Source organism: Myxocyprinus asiaticus, chromosome 34 (assembly GCF_019703515.2).
Source record: "Myxocyprinus asiaticus isolate MX2 ecotype Aquarium Trade chromosome 34, UBuf_Myxa_2, whole genome shotgun sequence".
Lineage (NCBI taxonomy): Eukaryota > Metazoa > Chordata > Actinopteri > Cypriniformes > Catostomidae > Myxocyprinus > Myxocyprinus asiaticus.
Window position 1 is genome coordinate 33,667,089 of NC_059377.1, and position 21,534 is coordinate 33,688,622.

The 21,534-nt window shown below is 37.2% G+C and overlaps 2 protein-coding genes across 2 annotated transcripts; both read left to right on the plus strand.

Moving 5' to 3' along the window:
* Window positions 1–70: 70 nt before the first annotated feature.
* LOC127425680 (interferon-inducible GTPase 5-like) lies at window positions 71–7,198 on the plus strand. The gene is made up of 3 exons (XM_051671891.1): window positions 71–198; window positions 5,481–6,051; window positions 6,232–7,198. Exons 2-3 carry the CDS (start codon window positions 5,481–5,483, stop codon window positions 6,855–6,857), a joined length of 1,197 nt encoding a protein of 398 aa, XP_051527851.1. The 5' UTR covers window positions 71–198; the 3' UTR covers window positions 6,858–7,198.
* A 10,510-nt stretch (window positions 7,199–17,708) lies between these two features.
* Window positions 17,709–20,851, plus strand: LOC127425684 (translocon-associated protein subunit beta-like). The gene is made up of 6 exons (XM_051671905.1): window positions 17,709–17,834; window positions 18,615–18,772; window positions 18,974–19,072; window positions 19,458–19,566; window positions 20,127–20,204; window positions 20,305–20,851. Exons 1-6 carry the CDS (start codon window positions 17,829–17,831, stop codon window positions 20,413–20,415), a joined length of 561 nt encoding a protein of 186 aa, XP_051527865.1. The 5' UTR covers window positions 17,709–17,828; the 3' UTR covers window positions 20,416–20,851.
* The last annotated feature ends 683 nt before the right edge of the window (window positions 20,852–21,534 follow it).

Genomic DNA, 21,534 nt, shown 5'->3' on the forward strand with positions numbered 1-21,534 from the left:
GATATTTCATTTTTGGGTGAACTGGCCCTTTAAGGAAAATAGGATTATCGTTCTCTCTAGACTGTTTTCTGTTTAGGACAGCCCACTTTGATGTAAAAGCAGATTTTCCCTTTAGCATGTAAGAGTGTGTTAAAGGCAAAGGTACTTGTAAAAGTTTCTCTTTAGTACAAATCACATTCAGTGGCTTGCATTATAAAGGTAAGAATATTACATTTCTAATTGACCCCAAAATTAACCAGCGCAAAATGTGCTTGAGGAAGCTACTGCTGTATTGACTGTCGACTACATATAGTTTATTTAGTCATTTTTAATATATTATTAATATTTTATATTATATATAGCATATTTATAATCACGTGTTTATTATATATAGTCTACTTTAATATATTACAAATATTTTTACTTGAATAAAACTAGTTAACTTAGATTTTACCACAAGAAGAAAAATTCTTTGACAAAACATTTTTACAGTGTGGAATATTACCATGGAACAATCAATAAACAACAGTGTGCGATTGAAATAATTGTATAATTTCAATTGCTATGTGCATTAATAATCAGTTGCTTTCAAACTAATATTTTAGTGTTTTTACTCTCATTGTCATTGTGGCGTTTAGGTTACCTTTGCATTCTTAAAGACACTGACAAGTACATCCTAGTCCAGCGATCTCACAAATTCGCGTTTAATGAGTATTATGGCAAAAGCAAACTGTCTCTTGAAATAGGTGGAACGCAGGTAGACTATAATACGTTCAAATATTTTCTCCGGATGCGTTCCAGTAATATCGCAGTGCACTTGTGTTTTCTTCAGACACAAACGTGCAAATCACGTTTTGTTTCCTTCGGAGGCTATTAAATTAGTAGCTTTTACAAACCATTCATTCAGCATGAAAATACCACTTGATTGTGATAACAACCCCCGTAATAAAACAAAATTAATCGGCTAAAATCTGATATAGGGCCTAAAACTAAACCGAAAGTAAAACAGTAAAAACAGTAAAACACTGAAAACAACTAAAACAGTCACATATTGAGAACGAACGAAAATTAATGTAAATTAAAAGGACAAAATGAACATTATATATATATATATATATATACACACACACACACACATTCTAAAAAGAACTCTGTTCGTTTTGATGTTTTTTTTTTTTTTTTTTATTGTTTGCTAACTCTGCAGTGGGGGAGGGGCGATTTGAGAGCAAGGTAAGGTTTTGTTGCCAGGCTGCTGTTGAGCCGAAATCTGACTCCCCGAAACAGGTGAAACAGAAAATGCAGCATATGGTCTCAGTAACTAAGACTTTAAGTCAAAAGTTAAAAAAAAGAAAATAATAATAATAATAAAAAAAAGAAAAATTAAAAATGTGTGTTTGTTTTATTATTACAAACACCTAGTTCAAAACCCTCTTAAATGAAAATATTTTTTTGTGAATTCTATCCTCTAACAAAAAATGTAAAATTATCATATATTTTTTTTAAAGACAGCTGTTTGGTGAAAAAATGAACACAATAAAACAACACTGGCATACATTTAGGCAAGGGTCATTTATATAATGCAGGTACATTTTAATAGAGGGTTTGAACTATGTTCTCAGAACAGGTTTTTTTCATGATGTCAGGTCGGGCCAAATTGCCACATTTTTAATTGAGCAGGTTGTCGTATGTTTTAAACGGGTCATGAAATGAAGAATCTAAATTTTCTTGATATTTAGACATAGAAAAGGTAACTGTAGGCCCACTATAAAAACATACTGTACATTTCATAACTCAAAACTTCCTCCCCAGTCTAAAAAGAGCATTTATATTTCCCACCCTGCTCAAACATCTCCATTTGAAATCTGTGTGTTCGTGTCATCACGAGACATTGCTCATTTGTATTTACACATTCTACAACATGTGTCATCACACCCTTGGCCCCGCCCACTGGCGCTTTTCCCAAAAGCATTGTAAGCCTAAGTAGTTCGTAGAAACCATTGGTGCCAATGGTCTCTACTACAATCAACTTAAGCTTGTGATTCCTTTTGGGTAACTCAGCCCAGACCTAGTGTGGCTAATTATTCCTGAACATCAAAGGGAACCCATCTGGACTATTTTGAATTATTTTTGTATATAAACATGTATTAGACAGATGTCTTTGACCGCCATCATGTATCTTGCCGCTTTTAAAAGACGCGGTGTCAAGTTACATCTCTGAAGAGGAGAAGCCATTCGGTTTCATTCAGCTGCTCTGCCTCTTGCTGTTTTGAGCACAAACTCATCCTGGACGCGTTCTTTTGCACATCTCTGCTATTTTTATTGTTGTGATGGTTGTCTTTCCCCCCCCTTTTTCTCCCCAATTTGAATGCCCAATTCCAAATGCGCTGTAAGTCCTCGTGGTGGCATAGTGACTCGCCTCAATCCAGGTAGCAGAGGATGAATCTCAGTTGCCTCCACGTCTGAGACGTCAATCCGCACATCTTATCATGTGGCTTGTTGAGCGAGTTACCGTGGAGACATTGCACGTGTGGAGGCTTCACGCCATTCTCCGCGGCATCCACGCACAACTCACCATGCGCCCCACCAAGAGTGAACCACATTATAGCGATCACGAGGAGGTTACTCAGCACGCCTTGGACTTGAACTTGTGACTCCAGGGGTGGTAGTCAGCATCTTTACTCACTGAGCTACCCAGGCCCCCCTCTAAATGGACGTCTTTGACCGCTTTGATGTGTTTCCAATGATGTGCGCCTTTGTGTGTGCATCATTTCCAGTGTTGGTGGTAAAGCAATAAAAATAACGCGTTGTGGAGAGTCGGGAAATGGGGGTGCGTGGCCAAACGATGAGGGATGGCTGGGGGAGAATGATCGCAATCAGGGAGAGGGAAAAGGTGGAGCCGGAGCCACAGTTATAGAGAGAGAGATACACAAAGCCTGTCTGTGTCTTTATGTTTACACATAGCTGGCTGAAAAGCAGTGTGTGTTTTAATGTGTTGCTGAAAAGCAAAGTTTTTGTTATACACTCTAAATTGTCCATTAAATGTCTGACGTGGATTGTTCACCCGGTTCCCGCATCCTCCTTTCCCGAATTGTTACACTGACAGGCTTCGTGAATCTCTCTCTCTCTAACTGCGGCTCCGGCTCCACTTTATCCCTCTCCCGGCTGATTGTGATAATTCTCCTCCAGCCATCCCTCATCGCTCGGCCACGCACCCCCATTTCCTGACTCAGGCCAGGAAGCCATCTGGCCTGACTTACTTTCTGCAAGGGAAATATTGCCCTTTCGGCCCGTCCCACTGCCGGATGGTTTTCCCCACCTCTTGGGAACAGGAACAGGATGAGGGGGAGGAGAGGGGAGAGAGAGAACAAGATAGAGTGAGAAGGGGAGGGAGGGAGAAGAGAGAGAGAGAGAGAAAGAGAGAGGGAGAGAGAACGATAGAGAGGAGAGAGAGAGAGAGAGAGAGAGAGAAGGGAAAAAAACTAGCCGGTCCCCGTACACGATGCCAGATGGTCCTCAGCCCGCTGTACTGCTTCCTTCTGTGATGCCGGCCAATGGCACTGGACCCCTCAGCCGTCCTTTTCGGTTGCCGGTTGATGCAGTGCTCCTGCACCACCGGATCGAGCTCTCCCTCAGTGTCGCGATCCTCAGTCACCGGCGAGGACTCCTTGACAGCGCATCTTCCTCCAAAGTCCTGTGTTTCGGCACCATTGAAACAGACCAACTTCTTAATGTGGAAAGGAGGAAGCAGGGACCGTTCACCGACCCTTTGGTGGAATTGACCGACAATTCACCTCAGACATTTAATGGGAACTTTACAGTGTATAACAAAAACTTTGTTTTCAGCAACACATTAAAACACGCACTGCTTTTCAGCCAGCTATGTATAAACATAAAGACACAGACAGGCTTTGTGCATCTCTCTCTCTCTCTAACTGCGGCTCCAGCTCCACCTTTTCCCTCTCCCGGCTGATTGCGATCATTCTCACCCAGCCATGCACACCCCCCCCCACCACACATGCGTTACATAATCAGATTACTTTTTCAAGTAACGAGTAAAGCAATATTTTTTATTTTAGACCATTTTATTGGAGTTACTTTTTAAAATAACGCGTTGCTTTTGTATACCTCTACTGTCCATGTATTGTGAGAAATCAGGAGTAAAAGTGTGCAAACTTCAGGGAGGAGACGTAGTGCATGATGGGCACTGTAGTTCTATAGAGTGTGAGGCCAGATACTATTTAGCAGAGACGAGTCACTTCTATTTAAATAAATGGGAGAAATTGGAACGCCCAACCAAGAAGCTCTAGCACCCAACAGTCAATAGATGTAGAAAGGAAGTCCCGCTTTGCAGGTAAAAGAGCCAATAACCTTTTAGATACAGACATTGCCTGTCAATCAACTCACTAACACTCATGCGCATATCGTGTTTTAGCGTAATATGAGGTCAACATTCGGTTGAGTGAAATGCGATTGATTCATGTGTTAATGCACACTGCATTAAAAAAAATCAGTAAATGCATTTAGGCAGAGTGATTATAAGACTAGTCTTCCATTGGCCACGACATGATACACAGGGTGAAATACTCGCTCAATTCACAGACTTATGCAGCCGAACTGCTCCGTGTTACAGTTCCCCGTAACTAGGAGAATGGGATGAGAAAAGACTCTGGATCATTCACTCTGAGCAATGTTGTACATCAATTGTGTACGCAGAAAAATGTCTTAGTTTCTAAAAAGATTCTACATTTTTGTTTTATAAGAAACAAATAGATTTAAATACAGCTTAAAAAATGGCTGTATTTAAGGGGCTGGATGATGTTAGCCAATCATAACAGTGGGTGTTTACATTGAAGTTTCAAGGAGGCGCTGATGACAAAACTGAGCATTTTAGTCAGAGGGCCAGAGACAGGGTGGAAAATGATCACATATTACTAAATTATGACTGTTTTGGTGCAAGCAATCTTTATTAACATTATCAGTGGACCTCGGGGAAGATAATCAAATTATTTAAAACAATTGCATTTCATGACCCCTTTAAATAAATGCATAGGCTACAATTGATCAATTCAGTAGTGGTTTTTCAAACAGTGGTTTCCATTTTTATTGTTTAATAATTTTTTTTTTACTTTGTAAATTAAAAAAAGAGGCAATAATATGCTGTTTAATGCAGGAGTGTATCGAAAAATAGGTGTAGATTTTGTCTTGGTGGTGGTGGTGGTGGTGGGGTGGGGGGTGTCTCACATGAAACCTACTCCACTGGTTTAATGTCTTAACATTGCATGGCTTAACTAAAGCACCAGTGAAACAACTATATAATAATATTAATAGGCTAACAATAATAATAGCTCAGCTATAGCACTACTATGTTGAATAAATCAAAAATGAATGAACATAAACAACTAAGAGAATTGTTATTTGTCAGTCAAACAGTATTTTTGGAAGCTCAAAACAAACATGATTGATTTAAAAAACACAACCTAATGTACCTATCTGTTTTGTAGATGGACTCGCTTTTGAATGAGTATGATGTGATAGGACCAGAAGAGCTGGAGGAAATTAAAGAAACCTTGTCCACTCAAGATATGCCAACAGCCATTAGCAAAATCAAGAATTTTCTTGAGGCGCAAGATCATGTTGAGCTAAATATTGGTGTGACGGGGGAGTCAGGATCTGGGAAGTCCACATTTGTCAATGCTTTTAGGGGTTTAGGTGATGAAGAGGAGGGCTCTGCCAAAACTGGTCCTGTGGAGACCACAATGGTACATGAAGTTTACCCTCACCCAAAATACGCTAATGTGAAAGTTTGGGATCTCCCTGGAATTGGAACACCAAACTTCAAAGCCGATGAGTACCTTCAAAAGGTTGAGTTTAAGCGCTATGATTTTTTCATCATCATCACTTCAGATCGGTTCAGAGAATGCCACACCCATCTGGCCAATGAGATCATGGAAATGAAGAAGAAGTTTTACTTTGTTCGTTCTAAGATTGATTCAAACATTTATGCTGAAAAGAGAAAAGCAGGCTTTGACCAGGAAAAGACACTAAATATAATCCGAGAGGCCTGTAAAAAAGGTATGCTTTTAGTTTATCGTTTTTCATTCAAGTTATGTGATGTGTTGGCAGCAATAACCTTGTCTTATTTTGTTTTGTTGTAAAAATATTTTTATTGTATGCAATCTCTTAAATTGTTTGTTGGTGTGATCACGTCGTAATAACACAATTGGGATTGGGATTTGTGATTTTTTTTTCTAGAGCTGCAAAAGATTAATATAGAGGCTCCTGTGTTCTTGATCTCTTGCTTTGAGCTCGGCAAGTTTGATTTCAATCTGCTGGAGGAAAAAATGGAGAAAGAGCTCCCCCAGCATAAGAGACATGTGCTGATGTTAGCTTTGCCGAATATCACGCTGGAAATTAATGAGAGAAAGAAGAAAGCTCTAGAGAAAAACATTTTAAGGGTCGCCTTATTATCTGCTGGTGTGGCTACAATTCCTGTTCCTGGTCTTTCATTTTTTGTCGATATAACCATTATAAAAAATGAGATCGAAAAGTACTACAGTGTCTTTGGTCTGGATGATCCATCCCTGCAGAAGCTCTGTGAAAGGTCTGGGAAGACTATAGAGGAACTGAAAAATGTGATGAAGTCACCACTGCATCATGGGATTAACGCAAGTTCAGTCTTAAGCTTGCTGGGTGCTGCAGCCCTTTATGTATCAGAGAATACAGTTGAATATATCGTCAGCCTCATTCCTCTACTTGGCACTGTGGTGGCAGGAGGAATGTCTTATGCGACTGTCTCGAGAATGCTAAAGAAAGCTCTAAACGAGTTAGCAGAAGATGCCAAGAATGTGCTGATTGCGTCACTGGAAACTGAAGTGTAATAAAATGGCATGCTGCCAAATTTATTACAAAGAATGTACATATGTTTACACCAAGTATACAAAATTAATTTCTAACAGTTTTTATAAAATAATTTAGTTATGTGAGAAATAAATAAATAACACACTTGATTCTAACAATAATGATTCCATTTAAATGTTTTAATGTATGGAACTTCTATATAATATCAACAATTGGTAACAAAAGGTATAACCTTTTTATAAAGTTTTTCTTTTTTCATGTCCATTGAAATATATCATTATATCACTTCAACATAGTTGTAATATTAGCCTATATTTTCTCTTGCATTATTTTTTTGTCAATTTTTATATACAATGAAAAATAAATGGAAGAAAAAAAAAAACGTTTCCTTGTCATTATTACAGAAATCACATAATATATATATATATATATATATATATATATATATATATATATATATATATAATTCCTTAAAACTTAAAATGTTCCAGCACACATTTCATATAGGATCATTTCTTTGCATTATTTTATATTAAACTTAATTTATTTATGTTATTAAATTTAGCAGCTGTTCCCAAAGTTTCATGCCAATTTAAATCTCTAAATAATGACCAAATTATTTGATATTGTTTATCATATTTCTGATTATACTATTATTTAAAATGTTGTCTTGCAAAATGATTTTACCCATCCGAGGGTAGTTTACCCTTGGGTGGGTAAAATGGGTAAGTGCCAATTCCTCTTTTGCATTGCATTTACAATTGCAGATTCCTTAGGTCTGACTCTAATTTCAAATTTGTTCAGAAATTCTGTAGCAAAATGTTAACAACAGACTTCTAGACCTGCATAATATTACTTTCCTCAAATAACATGGCTTCTTTCAAATAAAATCAAACAGCATTTTACACTGTAAGCCCTAAAATTTTCATTGCTGGAAATATCAAGTTGTCTAAATTAAGTATTACTTAAAATGTCAAGTTTTGGGCTCATAACTTAAATATTAAATTTATTGAACTCATTTATCTTAAAAAAAAAAATCCATAGGCTTTAAATTTTAAGTGTTAACAACTCAAAATATTGAGTACAAAATTGAGGCTATGGGGAATACCCACAATACCTTCCGCTTGAATTATTTAATTATGCTTTCTTGGTTAAATGGAATATATGGGGGTATTTAATAGTTGTTATTAAGAATTCATAGACGTTTTAGCTCTATTGTTGTATTTTTGTTGTTTTGTTGAAAATAGTTATTTTGTGTGATGTCACCATTAGGGTGATCTGTGTCCACTTTGGTCAAATTGGACCCTGTTAACACTATATCAGTTTTCCTTGTGCATGTGCAACTTAAGTAGGTGTCTATGCATTTGTTTGGGGAATTAAGTCTACTAAATGACTGACCTAGAATCAGTTATCATCTTTATTTGAGCTGTACTATTGTTTGATCTAAAATTGAATCAATTCAATTAAAAATATTAACAACAATTGAAACAATGATATTCAAACAGCAAATCTGAGATAAGTCTGCTAACTCAACCTGATAAGTTAAGTTCATTCTATATGAACTCTAAATTAACTGAACAGAAAACCCTAATAAGTTGACTCTACTCATTTGATTGAGTAAACTCGTTTCCTCTATTGAATTGAGTAATGGTGTCTCCAAAACTTTAAAAACTTTTGGAGACACCATTACTCAATTCAATAGAGGGAACGAGTTTACTCAGTCAAATGAGTAGAGTCAATTTATTAGGGTTTTCTGTAACATATTGAGTCTTAATTTTGATTTAGTTTTTATTTCTATATTAAATTCAATTTGTCAGTACAGTTTAGTTTAGATTTCATTAGTTTTCACAGTTTGTCTGTTTGTTTTAGTTTTTGTTTTCTCAGCATTTTTTAGTTTCAGTTTATTATAATTTTAGTATTTTTTATGGCTGCCAATGCTGAGCATTTACCGGTGTCATTTAAAAAGTCTAACATCATTACATTTCACTGGGCAGTCTTGTGTTACGTCTGTCTGGTGTTTTCATGTTTAATGTGGATTTAAATTTTTTCCAAATTTTATAGGCGAATATGAGCAAAGTCACAAAAGACATTTTAGCTTGATCCACATTGTATCCATATGTGTTTCATTATATGATTATAAATCATTACTAAACTACACTTTGGGGTGTACACGATTAAAGGGATAGTTCACCCAAAAAATTTAAGTTCTCTAATAATTTACTCAACCTCATACCATCCCAGATGTTTATGACTTTCTTCTTCTGCTGAACAGAATATTTCAGCTCTGTAGGTCCATACAATGCAAGTCAAAAGGGGCCAAAAGTTTGAAGCTCCAAAAAGCACATAAAGGCAGCATAAAAGTTATGCCTACGACTCCAGTGGTTAAATCCATATCTTTATAAGCTATATGATAGATGTGAGTGAGAAACAGATAAAAAAAGTCCCTTTTTACTGTAAATCTTGACATCAGCAGTCTCCTTGGCAATCATGATTTCAAGCACCATTATATTTCCCAGCGCCATCTAGCGCTCTGCGAACTGTACTAGTAAGTGTAATCGAGCTTGAAATCATGATCATTCCTGTAGACTGCAACTGCAAGATGTACAGTGAAAAAGGAGTTACATTTTGGTCTGTTCTCACCCACCTGTTCTCAACTTCAGAAGACATGGATTAAACCACTGGAGTTTAATGTATTACTTTTATGCTGCCTATGTGCTTTTTAGAACTTCAAAGTTTTAGACCCCATTCACCTGCATTGTTAGGACTTACAGAGCTAAAATATTCTTCTAAAAATCTTCATTTTGTGTTCAGCAGAAGAAAGAAAGTCATATACATCTGGGATGACGTGAGGGTGAGTAAATAATAAGGGTCATCTATCCCTTTATTTTTTTGAGGTTTAAAATTGATGATTTTACTTGGGATGTGTGGCAGAACTCATTCCATGGCCACTGATGGGAAAAGCAATGGTAAAGAAAATGACAGAAATTTGAGGTAAATCTAGTTAATCTTATAAACAAGTAAAAGTTAACTTAATGTTATGATGTGAAAGTGTAGAAGAAAATATAACGATTTATTTGAAATATATATATTTTCTAGAGAATAATTTTTCCTCTGTCCCACTTTACCAGTAGGCCCTGCTACTTAAACACATCTTGGGATTTGGACAAAAGAGGATCTTCAAAAGGTTCTACTTCCCAGTATTGAATATTTCTTAATTGTTGCTTTTGACTAAGATAGAAGACATCCTAAGTTTTAATCAAATGTATAATGTTGGTTATGTGTCATTTGATCATAATGTAAAGGGTCAAGAAATTGTCCCACTTTGCCCATATTCACCATATTATGTCAAAAACTAAAACTAAAATGAATTCGAGATCATTTTTATTTTATTTTTATTTATTTTTTTAGTTAACAAAAATTATTTTAGTTAGTTTTAGTTTTCTTTAACTATAATAACACTGTTTGGACTCTTATTTTGAAAATAATTTTGGTTTCCTGACTTGTCTCTGTTTTCTGTATTCCGCTTGATTGATCCCAGCTGTGTCTTGTTACTCTTGTTAGTTCTTGTGTATGTCCACCTTATTTTTCATCTAAACTAGGGCGCTTCCATTATCAACCTTGAATGTGGACCACTTCCTGTATAAGCCACTTACAGCTATTTTAGCTATATGAAAATACTTCATTATGCTGCTTTATATTACAGGCTGGCAATAAATGGTGACATATTATTATCATAAATTATCAATTAATTAATTTCATTGGTTATGAGTACATATAGTTTTACCATTTTGTCATCGTTTTATCACACACTGTTGCACAGGCAGAATTAATGAAATCAGGCGCTGAGAGGACAGTCCTTCACAAACTTTATACAACCAGCGGAGAGCAGAAAGCTGCTGGGAAAATGCTGCTTCAACTTTCTTTGCATTAAAACTGCATCTGGTTTCATATTGGCAAAATAATAATTGCACAAATATCAGAGAGCATTTCTTATCTTTCTTAGCGGTGCATGGTAAACAGACACGCAGATCTACTTCAGGCTTATGAATCATCGCCTCTGGAAATAAATAAAGGCATCATCGGAGGTTATGCAGGTACATACAGTATATGAATGGAGGTTTACATGGAGACAAGACAGACTGCATCGTCACGATCTCGGTAAAGAAAGAATCAGATTTTATTACTTTCTCTTCAATACAACAACACAGCAACAAGTGAATGATTTACTTTTTTACTATAAATACTGATGTTAGAAAATTATCCGACATTGTCACATAATTCTGCTGTACATCCTGTGATGGTTTATAAGCCCATATCATTAACTTCTGGTATTTTAACCTTATAGTTATTACACTGCGGTCAATGCTAGCAGAACTTTGTCACATTTGCCAGAAATGCAAATGTAAAACTTGAAAACATAGTGTGAGAAAAGTTGACCTTTTAGTTGATATACAGTTGCAATCGAAATTATTCAAACCCCCCCCACCCCCCACCCCAAGACAGTAAGGCTTTACAAAGGTAAGCTTTTCTGATGACCCAGAATTTTTAAACTTTACATCTACTGTATATCAGTTGAGTGACACATTCAAAGTCATAGTGTGAATATATAACCTAATATTTCTAAATAGCAGGATTTTTTAAAAATACAGCCATGTCATAATTATACAACCCCTATTGCATGTAGCTGTTTCTTAAATATGTAAGGCTACACTAGTAATTGTTTTAAAACAAAATTATGTCATCAGTCTACAATGGCACTTATTTAAGTTTTAAAATTTAAGTTTAGCGTTGTAAGCAAAAATGTATTTCTATGCAAAACATGCAATTAAAAATAAGCTGTCTCAAAAGCCAATAGAGGAGATTATTTCAATAGACAAAGTTGGCAGCACCATTAATATATTTTTAAATCTTGGGGTGTGGAAGAAAGCAAAACTTCACCAAGGGAAATGTTGACTTGAATAATCAAGAAGTAATTAGGAAAGACCTGTGGAGTCTTGGAAGAAGGTTTTATATACGTATGACACTAAACTGAAAATGAGTTTTAGACCCATGGGTCAGCAATACGTCTGGAGTATGATGACAAGGTGATGACAAGAACGACACCATCCCCACAGTCAAGCTTAGAGGTGGGTCAGTCCTGTCATGGGGGTGTTTTGTGGCTGCAGGAAACGGCTATCCTGACTATGTGACTGACACCATGGATTCTTTCAGGTATCAGGCCATTTTGGCATGAAAAATGTGATGCCTTCAGTGTGTAAATTGAAGCTCGGTGATCACTGGATTTTCCAGCAAGACAATAACACCAAGAATACATCCAAGTTGTCCAAAATCTGGTTCAGGGATAGGTCGTCAAATGTCCTTAAATGGCCTTTTCAGTCCATCATTAAAATCCCATTGCAAACCTTTGTTGGGATTTCAAGGAAGCAGTGGCAGCACAGAAACCAAAGAATGTCAATGAGCTGGAAGCTTTTGCTCATGAGAAATGTGTAAAAATTCTAATAGAGAGGTGTCTGAAGCCTGAGAACACTTACCTGAAACATTTATTTGCTGTTATTAAGGATGAAGGATGCTCCACAAATGATTGACTTTGGGGGTTGAATATTTTTGACATGACATTTGTGGAGAGAATTTATTATTTTTTATTTTGAAATTTGGGTAAACTGAACTCTTTGTTCTCAAAATCACTCAAATATGTATTAAAAACTTACTTTGACTGTTTACTGAGGTTTCAGTTGATGTGTTTTAATTAACATCACCATAATGTATTGCTGGTCAGGGGGGTTGAATCATTTTGATTGCAACTGTATATTTAAGCAAGCTGACATTTCACAGCTAATACTAAGTAACTATTTTCATAGTGTGTGTATCTGTCAGTAACGGAAATCATGTGGAAAGGGTTCCCTGTTTCACTCAGAATGTCTCAGGTCAAAAGTTGAACATCACTCCTCGGTTCTAGAACATTTTGTTTCATTTATATAATTAATGCAGAATCTGTATGTGTCTTTTTCAGATAAGGTAAAGATTGATTTCATTGGATAGTGTACTGCTTTTCCTGTTCTTACAAAGATATATAATGCTGTGCTGAACAATAAAGTACGAGAAATCTCTGATGCTTACTGAAGTGTCTGTGTTACTCGTTTCTCCCCTCAAGGATCCTAATCGAGACAGCAACTGCAGACCTGACTTGATACTTAGGGACCAATCCTGAAAATTCCTAACATATAGCTATATTACAGTCTGAAATAAACAGAACAAGAACCGACCAAGCCAGGGAAAACATGAGTGCATTATATCCACAGTTTTCCTGGGCGGCGCAATGATGATTCTAATTGCCTGTTTTGTATTTCTGGTCTTGAGACGCCAAGTAAAACCTGCCAAAATGAGCGATCCAGAGGAGAACAACAACCATTTAAGGGTTGCTTGGTGTAAAAATGAATTTCAGGCTCAATTTGTGCAGTTGTTGGCTGTTATAACAACTCAGAATAATTCATTATATCAATGTGACTAACCTCGGACCATTGCTTCTTGTCATCTACACATCAAGGTACCGAGGCACTGTCTATAAAAAAAATGGTCACCTCGACTCTGTGAAGTATCTGCTTGTTTTTTGATGATTTTTACAAATGTAATACCTTATCCATTACATTACAAGCTAAGAATATACGCCGATGCGAGTGAAAACACTAGAGACCGGAAATTGAAAAGGGTTGAATAGCAGAACACTTCTGCATTCAGGAAAAAGGTGGATACATATTGGATAAATTTCCCGCCAAAAGTATTGCGGTCACGGATCCAAAAATAATAAGCGTTAATCAAAAATTAAAAAACATATTTAAAAATATATTGCCAAAAAACAGAAAAATGAAAGCAAAGTCATCAGAATTTAAAACAAAATCGTGCTTTCCTTGGTTATATTACTCTGTTTTCTGTGCTCTGACATTTTTTGCTCATATTTTAAAAAAATTAACGTTTGCACTGTATTTTTCTTTGATCTTGTTTCCAAGTTCTTCACTTGCACTTACAAATGTTGCAGGTAGAGTTTCATGCTAAGCAGGGCGGGGTATAGCGTCCCCATTGGTCCACTAGTTCTAGATTGACAGCTCTCCTTTAGTCAATCAATCTAAGAGGAGAGTTGACGTCACGCCAATGCGACTCTGGTTTTCTGCTCATGCGTGAAACAGGTGAAGATCGTTGCGACAGTGGTGAAATCTCACTGCGATTTAAGGTTTGTCAAATTTCTGTTATTTTAACCAAGAACAGTGTCTCTTAAGTTTAAAAAAAATTTCACAATTTTAAATGTGAAAGTCCTGATAAAAGCAGTTTGCTGAAAAGACCAGCTAAACATAGCTTTAGCTGTTCGGCTGCTTTTACCTGGTTGCCCAAGCTGGTCAGTTGGCTTTTGGTTTTAGCGGGGTTTGAACACTTTAGCTGATAAGCCTGGGAGACCAGCTAAAAGTGATTGTGTCGAGGCACAGATCTTGGGAAGGCTACAAAATATTTCAGTTGCACTGAAGGTTCCCAAGAGCACAGTGGCCTCCACAATTCGTAAATGGCAGAAGTTTGGAACAACCAGGACTCTTCCTAGAGCTGCCTGACCAGCCAAACTGAGCAATCGGGGGAGAAGGGCCTTGGTAAGAAAGGATGGCCATTAACCCGATGGTCACTCTGGTTGAGCTCCAGAGATCATGTGTGGAGATGGGAGAAACTTGCAGAAGGACAACCATCACTGCAACACTCCACTGATTTGGGATTTATGGCAGAGTGGCTAGACAGAAGCCACTCCTCAGTGCAAGACATGTGAAAAAGCACCTAAAGGACTCTAAAACTCTGAAAAACAAGATTCTCTGGTCTGAAGAAATGAAGATTGAACTGTTTGGCCTCAATTCCAAGCGTCATGTCTGGAGGACACCAGGCATCACTCATCACCTGCACAATACCATCCCAACAGTTAAGCATGGTGTTGGTAGTATCATGCTATGGGGGCAGGGACATAGATTCCAGGGGGGATGTGGGGGAGATAACCCCCCCAATAATCAAAACAAGCAAGTACAACACCCCCAATATTTATACCATGATCAATGGAAACATGTAAATGCTTCACGTTGCAACACCCCCACCCCCTTCCCCCCAAGGTTCATGCCAAGCAACTTGAATGCCAAGCAACTTGCATACAGTAGTTAAATTTTTTTCTGAGTGAACTTTGTGCCACAGTAGCATTTCCAAACCAGCAGATGATACAAAAGTCATGACACTCTCAATAACTTCAGTCCATTTATCCCACTGCAACCTATAATCTAAAACAACCCCAATATATTTATTCTCTGTGACCATTTGAATTGGCTTTCCTTTGATAACTGTAACTCACACTGAGGACTCTTTCCTAAAATCTATACACATCTCCCTAGTTTTTAAGGCATTTAGAAGCAACACACCAAGAGATAAACTCATCCAAAACAGGTCCGTGACTGTCCTCCTCCCCCTGGAGGAGACTAACTAATGCAGTATCATCTGCAAATTTTATTAAATGTCTTCCATAAAAAGAACTTACAACTATTTGTATACAAGATAAACAACAAGGGTGAGAGGACACAGCCTTGAAGGGTACCTATACTGGTAATAGCTTTGTCAGACAAGGAGCAACCCACGCGCACCTGCTGTACTCTCCAACTTAAGAAGTCCAACAACCACAAGATCATGCCTCCATCTAGGGAAAACTCTGTTGCCAATCTTTGCCTGAAAAGATTGAAAATGGCTGTCCACAGACATCCAACCTGACAGAGCTTGAGAAGATATGCAGAGAAGAATGTGCAAAAGCTTGTCGTATCATACCTAAAAAGACTTGAGGCTGTAATCGCTGCCAAAGATGCGTTAATTTAATTACTGAATACTGAATACTTATGTCAATGTGATATTTCAGTTTTTTATTTGTAATAAATTTGCAGTTATCAAAAATCATTTTTTTGCTTTGTCATTATGGCGTATGCAGTGTAGATTGTTGAGGGAAAAAAACATAATTTAAAGCATTTTAGCTTAAGGCTGCAATAACAAAATGTGAAAAAATGAAGGGGTCTGAATACTTTCTGAATGTACTGTATACTGTATATATGTATATATTCTTGTTGCACACTAATCTGTCTTGGATTCTGTTATTCTGGTGCAAATGAAACTTTGTAATGCAGAATTTTCATAATACTGTCTCTTTAAGATGAATCGCTTATGATATTAATATTCCTCTTTTGTAAGTCGCTTTGGTTAAAAGCATCTGCCAAATGAATAAAAGTGCATGCAAAATATGATATACAAATATTTTTAATAAAAGACGTTCTACACATATATATTGGGGCCCAATTGCAAGAAACCCCTTTAGTGATAGTTATAACCCCTTAGTAATAATTTGAAGGCTATTTTCACTAAGACCGTGTCTCGTTTCGAAGGCTGCGTGCTAGCTAGGATACGTCCTTTGAAGGCTGCAGTATACCGAGCATCCTCCTTTAAACAAGCCTCATTTAAATGAGACAGACTTCATAGGACAAACGGAAACAGAACTTAACACGGTTGCTATGAAAGCACACCACTCTTTAGCAAGCATGAGCGCTTTGAATGAGAAGGGAACAAAGTCACTTTGGAAGGAAATGTAAGAGGTAAATTTTAGGAGAGTTATAATGATGTAGAGATAAAAGAAAATAGATTTTACAGGGGTACTTTTAGTATAATAATACTTTATTTTAATTATATATTACTATAATTATGTATATTTTATTCTCTGTCTGCACCCATCTACTGAGGTACTTCAACTTGGGAATTAACATTACTTGTGCTTGAACATCATATTTTTGGGCAAATTAGCATCATTTTATTTTTCAGACAAATTACGTTCATTTCCATTGAAGCAAAGAATTGTGGGTTGTGAGTGCCCACGAAGGATACACCTCATGCATCCTCTGAATTCCCATGAAAGAAGGTCACATTCGAAGGCTGCATTCGGAGTGTCCTACTTGCTTTTCTGAAACTAGTCAGCCTCGATGACGTATGCTGCTAACAAATGCAACCTCTGGAGGATGCCTCCTTCGAAACCAGACACAGCTTAAGGTTTTTTTTACAGGTGCACATGTCATATTTGTCTTACACTGACACCTAGTGGTGTGGATACAGCATCATTCAAACGCAATATTTTTCAGGTAAAGATGCAACTGTAGAAATTCACTATTTACTGTCATCCATGATTAATTTACTCCAAGAGTGAAAATGTCCAATAATAGGGTGGTTACAGAGATTAAGCGAGTAGTCTTCAGCTGGTCATGTGATTCTAACATGGCAGCCCCCATGAAGGGACCCATTCCATGTAGAAAACAGCTTTTATAAGGCTCCTGATATGACTGAAATCCTCATATTATGTAAGTGCTCATGATTTTATTTATATGTATATATATTGTCCTCTGCCACTCGGATTGAGGTGAGTTACCGCGCCATCACAAGGACCTACTAAGTAGTGGGAATTGGGCATTCCAAATTGGGAGAAAAAAAAAAAAAAAAAAGAAATAAATATATATATATATATATATATATATATATATATATATATTATATTGAAACAGCAGTAAAATGCTAATGCGCATGCGCGTTTTCAGATTGATTGACAGGTGATGTCTGTATTTAAAAGGTGATTGGCTCTTTTACCTATAAGGCAAGACTTCCTTTCTACATCCGTTGACCTTTGGGCTTTCCAATTGCTCTCATTCATTTTAATAGAAGTGGCCCGTCTCTGCTACATATTCTCTGGCCCTACTTTTGGTTTTGTATGGACGACTGGCCTCCAAAAGAACGACCTTTATGAAATAACGTGCTCACAAGGTCCTATCCCGAAGCAAAAGGGGGCGCTATGACATCATGGGATTGCTGCAGACACACGGGACACGTCGCGCTAGCGGAAGACTAAAACCATCTGCGCCTGCGTAGTACTGTCTTCATAATTTGGGGACTGAATCAACCGGATGAAGGTAAAGTAGCTGCTTAACATCTCATTCCATAAAATAAATACATGCTGAGAATATTACATTAAAATCACATTTTAGTCTCTGTTTGTGTACAATCAAGTTGTTGACGCCACGTTGGCGCGAGTGATCAGAATAGTTGAATCTAACACGATTGCAAAGTACACGTAATCACAGTTAGGTACGTTGTGTCATTATTTTAATAGAAATGTTGTTCTTATTAGAATTGGTCATTTGTGCTCTCCTGATTATCTTAGTGCAATTAACTGTATTCAGTGCAACACTGCTGCTCGAAGTCAATAGTTCACTTTAGATAAAATTCGATGTACACGTAAGCATCCTTAAATGGATTGGATTGAATGTATTAAATATATATGATAGAAGTGGTGTTAGATTTGAACTGTTTGTGTGTTACGGCCTGTTCGTCATTAATTTGTACACCTTGTAACACCTTGTTCCTTCTCTTTGGAAATTGGTGTTTTGTGTTGAGACATTCATTCATTCAGTCATTGAGGTGTTGCTGTACTGACTGACAAGTTATTATGCATGCCACTATTTATGACCCTTTACACCGTAGTTTGTATCCTAGCTGATGTGGAGTGGCGTTTGATGGGATTTTTGAATGACTTCAACAATGTTCAATTTGTCCACTTATGTGTATTCCAGAACTTTTGTTATTTTCTGTAATGTTTTGTCCTAAAACTAAAATAATAATTTCCTCATATAGGTACTGTGCACAGTTTGTCATCTTAGTGCGTGTTTTAAATGTACCCTGCCTTTCCACAGATGAGGGTTCTCTGTATATTTGCTCTGGTTGCTGTGGTGGGTCTTGTGGCAGGAGAAGAAGGGGCTCGTCTGTTGGCCTCCAAGTCCCTGTTGAACCGTTATGCTGTTGAGGGACGAGATCTTACCTTGCAGTACAACATCTACAATGTGGGCTCCAGGTATTGTCCTCTCTCTCTTTCTCTCTCCCTCCCCCTCCCCGTCCCTCTTTCATCATTTGTTTGTATGTATACAACTTCTGTTCTCACAGGCTTTTAGGTTAAGTTTGAACCAAGCACGCAGTAGGCAGCAAATGGGAGCATGTCCATTCTAGTTCATTGTTGTATTTAACATTTCAAAATCTCTCTTCCTGCTCTCTCAAGTGCTGCCCTGGAGGTCGAGCTGTCAGATGACTCCTTCCCCCCTGAAGATTTCGGCATTGTCTCAGGAATGCTCAATGTGAAATGGGACCGTATTGCACCGTATCCTTTTTTCTGGTCTTTCAACCAGAACACTCAACCCCAGTAAACAATAGCTGTTCATTTAAGCTTATCGCTTTGTTAATTTTTCATTGGACTTTCATAATAACTAAAATATGCTTATTAGCTTAATTTAGTATTATAAGCTTCAAGATGTGATCAAAATTCCTTTAAAACACACGCATCCTTGAATTGTTTAGGTGGTTTAAAATCCAGAATTATGCTCGTCATCTTTTAAACAAGAAATCTCAAGTCAGTCAATCAATTAGCACTTTATGATTTTTCTTCCTGATAACATTTAGCATCATCAGTTCTGTTTCACTCAGTCAGGACCCTTTATTTACTCCTGTTCATCAGTAGGTTATGTTCCCTAACTCTTCCTCCACAGTGCCAGTAATGTTTCTCACACAGTGGTTCTGCGGCCACTGAAAGCTGGTTACTTCAACTTCACTTCTGCTTCTGTTAGCTACCTGGCCCAGGAGGGTGGACAGGTTGTGGTGAGTGGAGTCCTACAATACCTTTCAAGTACATGGAGAAGATAACATTTCTGTAGAGCTGGAATGATTGGGCTTAGTTTCCATGCCTGAATTAGCCCTGAAAGGAAAATGGCTTGGGTTGCGGATGTACACATTTTCTGGATGATATTATAGTTTTCTAATTCAATCCAATACACTTGACACAACCAAAGTCATTGGTGCATTTTTTTTTCTTTGGATATTTTTAGTGCAATAATAATGTTCTGCAAAAATCTGACCATTCTCTTTATTCTGATTATGACAATGTATTTATTTAAGGATGAGGTAGGATCTACCTGATGATAATGCATGTATTGTCCTGTGGTATGATTCCTTGTTTGTGTAGTAAAATACTGCAAAAATTAAAGAGTCTTGGGTATATTTAGGTGTCTTTAATAGTCCATTAAAATGTAAATACTAAGCATCTTAATTTATGGCATCTACATATTGAGTTCTTATTCATAATATTGTCGAATGTTAGATTATTGCGATCAGTGTGTATTACCGTTTAGCTAAGTCGGTCCCATTCTTGCATCTCTCAGGTTGGTTACACAAGTGCACCTGGTCAGGGAGGCATTCTTGCCCAGAGAGAGTTTGACAGACGCTTTTCTCCACATTACGTAAGTAACTCTAAGCAATGCTTTAATAGGGAAAATTTAGTAAATTGGTCTTCGATTTATAGCAGACTTTGTTATGATGTATAATTTCTGTCTCTCATAGCTGGACTGGGCTGCTTTTGGAGTTATGACCCTACCCTCCATTGGCATTCCTCTGCTCTTGTGGTACTCTAGCAAGAGAAAGTATGACTCATCGAAAACAAAGAAGAACTGAGATATCGATTAACAGGACAAAACAGATCAGGCATAATAAGAGTAAATGGTCCGGGGGGTATTTTAATTGTGGTGGGAGGGATGGGTTGAGAATGGTGTTTTATGGATAAATAATTACCCATATTGGGGGTATGTCGATCAATGATTGAATCTGTTTTTAAACAGTGTTGATAGATGACCCGTCTTTATCATCTTAATTTTGTTTGAGAGATCTGGGGACTGAAGCATTATAAGTAAGAGACTCAAGAATGGCATCGACTGCCTATGAACTTAATGTTGCCATTCCAGGGTGCCTCAGGTGGACCACCTCAGTTTTGTTTGTTTTGTAAGGATTTCCTGAAGCCTAAATGCCTGTTGAACCTAAAAAGGACTGTATAGCCTTTCATGATTTGTGTGGGGCTAGTTTGTGGAATTAAACAGAGGGTTTTACAAAGATGCTGTATGTTGTGCCTCATTGTGTTGGGTGTATGAAATATGCTTTCATCAGTGTGTCTGCTGTCTTTTTGAACTGAGACATTTTTTTCTCCATGTAGTGATTAGAGGATTCTTATTTTCTATAATGGATAGTCATTTTAGGGGAATATCATTGATCAATGAATGCAATGACCCAACTACTGACAAAGCTTATTAGATTACGGTCTAGCACCTCACTTGAACATATTATCTATAATTGGGTTGTTTAAAATGTGCAGGGCAGTGCAATCCAATTTACTCCATTAAAGGAATTTTCTGGGTTCAATGCAAGTTAAGCTCAATTGACCGCTTTTATAGCATAATGTTGATTGCCACAGAAGATAATTTTGACTTATGCAAAAATCACAGTTACAGTAAGGCCATTACAATGGAAGTGAATGAGCCCGGTCCATAAACATTAAAATACACACCATTTCAAAAGTATAGCCACACATTTTTGTGTGCTAAAATTGCTTGCAGGGTTTACTGGCATTGTGACATCATGGCAACAAAGTTGAAATATTGGTTATAACTTGACCGTGATAAGTTTAGTAAGCAATTTTATCATAATAAAATCATGTTAACTCAATGTTCACCTCTTTTTGAAACGGTGTGTATTTTTATGTTTACGGGCTAGCCCTATTCACTTCCATTGTAAATTTCTTAC

Coding starts and splice junctions, on each gene's coding strand:
- LOC127425680 (XM_051671891.1), top strand. CDS start 5,481: ATGGACTCGCTTTTGAATGAGTATGATGTGATAGGACCAGAAGAGCTG. Junction 6,052..6,231: donor CCGAGAGGCCTGTAAAAAAG/GTATGCTTTTAG, acceptor TTTTTTTTCTAG/AGCTGCAAAAGATTAATATA.
- LOC127425684 (XM_051671905.1), top strand. Junction 18,773..18,973: donor ATCTACAATGTGGGCTCCAG/GTATTGTCCTCT, acceptor TGCTCTCTCAAG/TGCTGCCCTGGAGGTCGAGC. Junction 19,567..20,126: donor AGGAGGGTGGACAGGTTGTG/GTGAGTGGAGTC, acceptor TGCATCTCTCAG/GTTGGTTACACAAGTGCACC.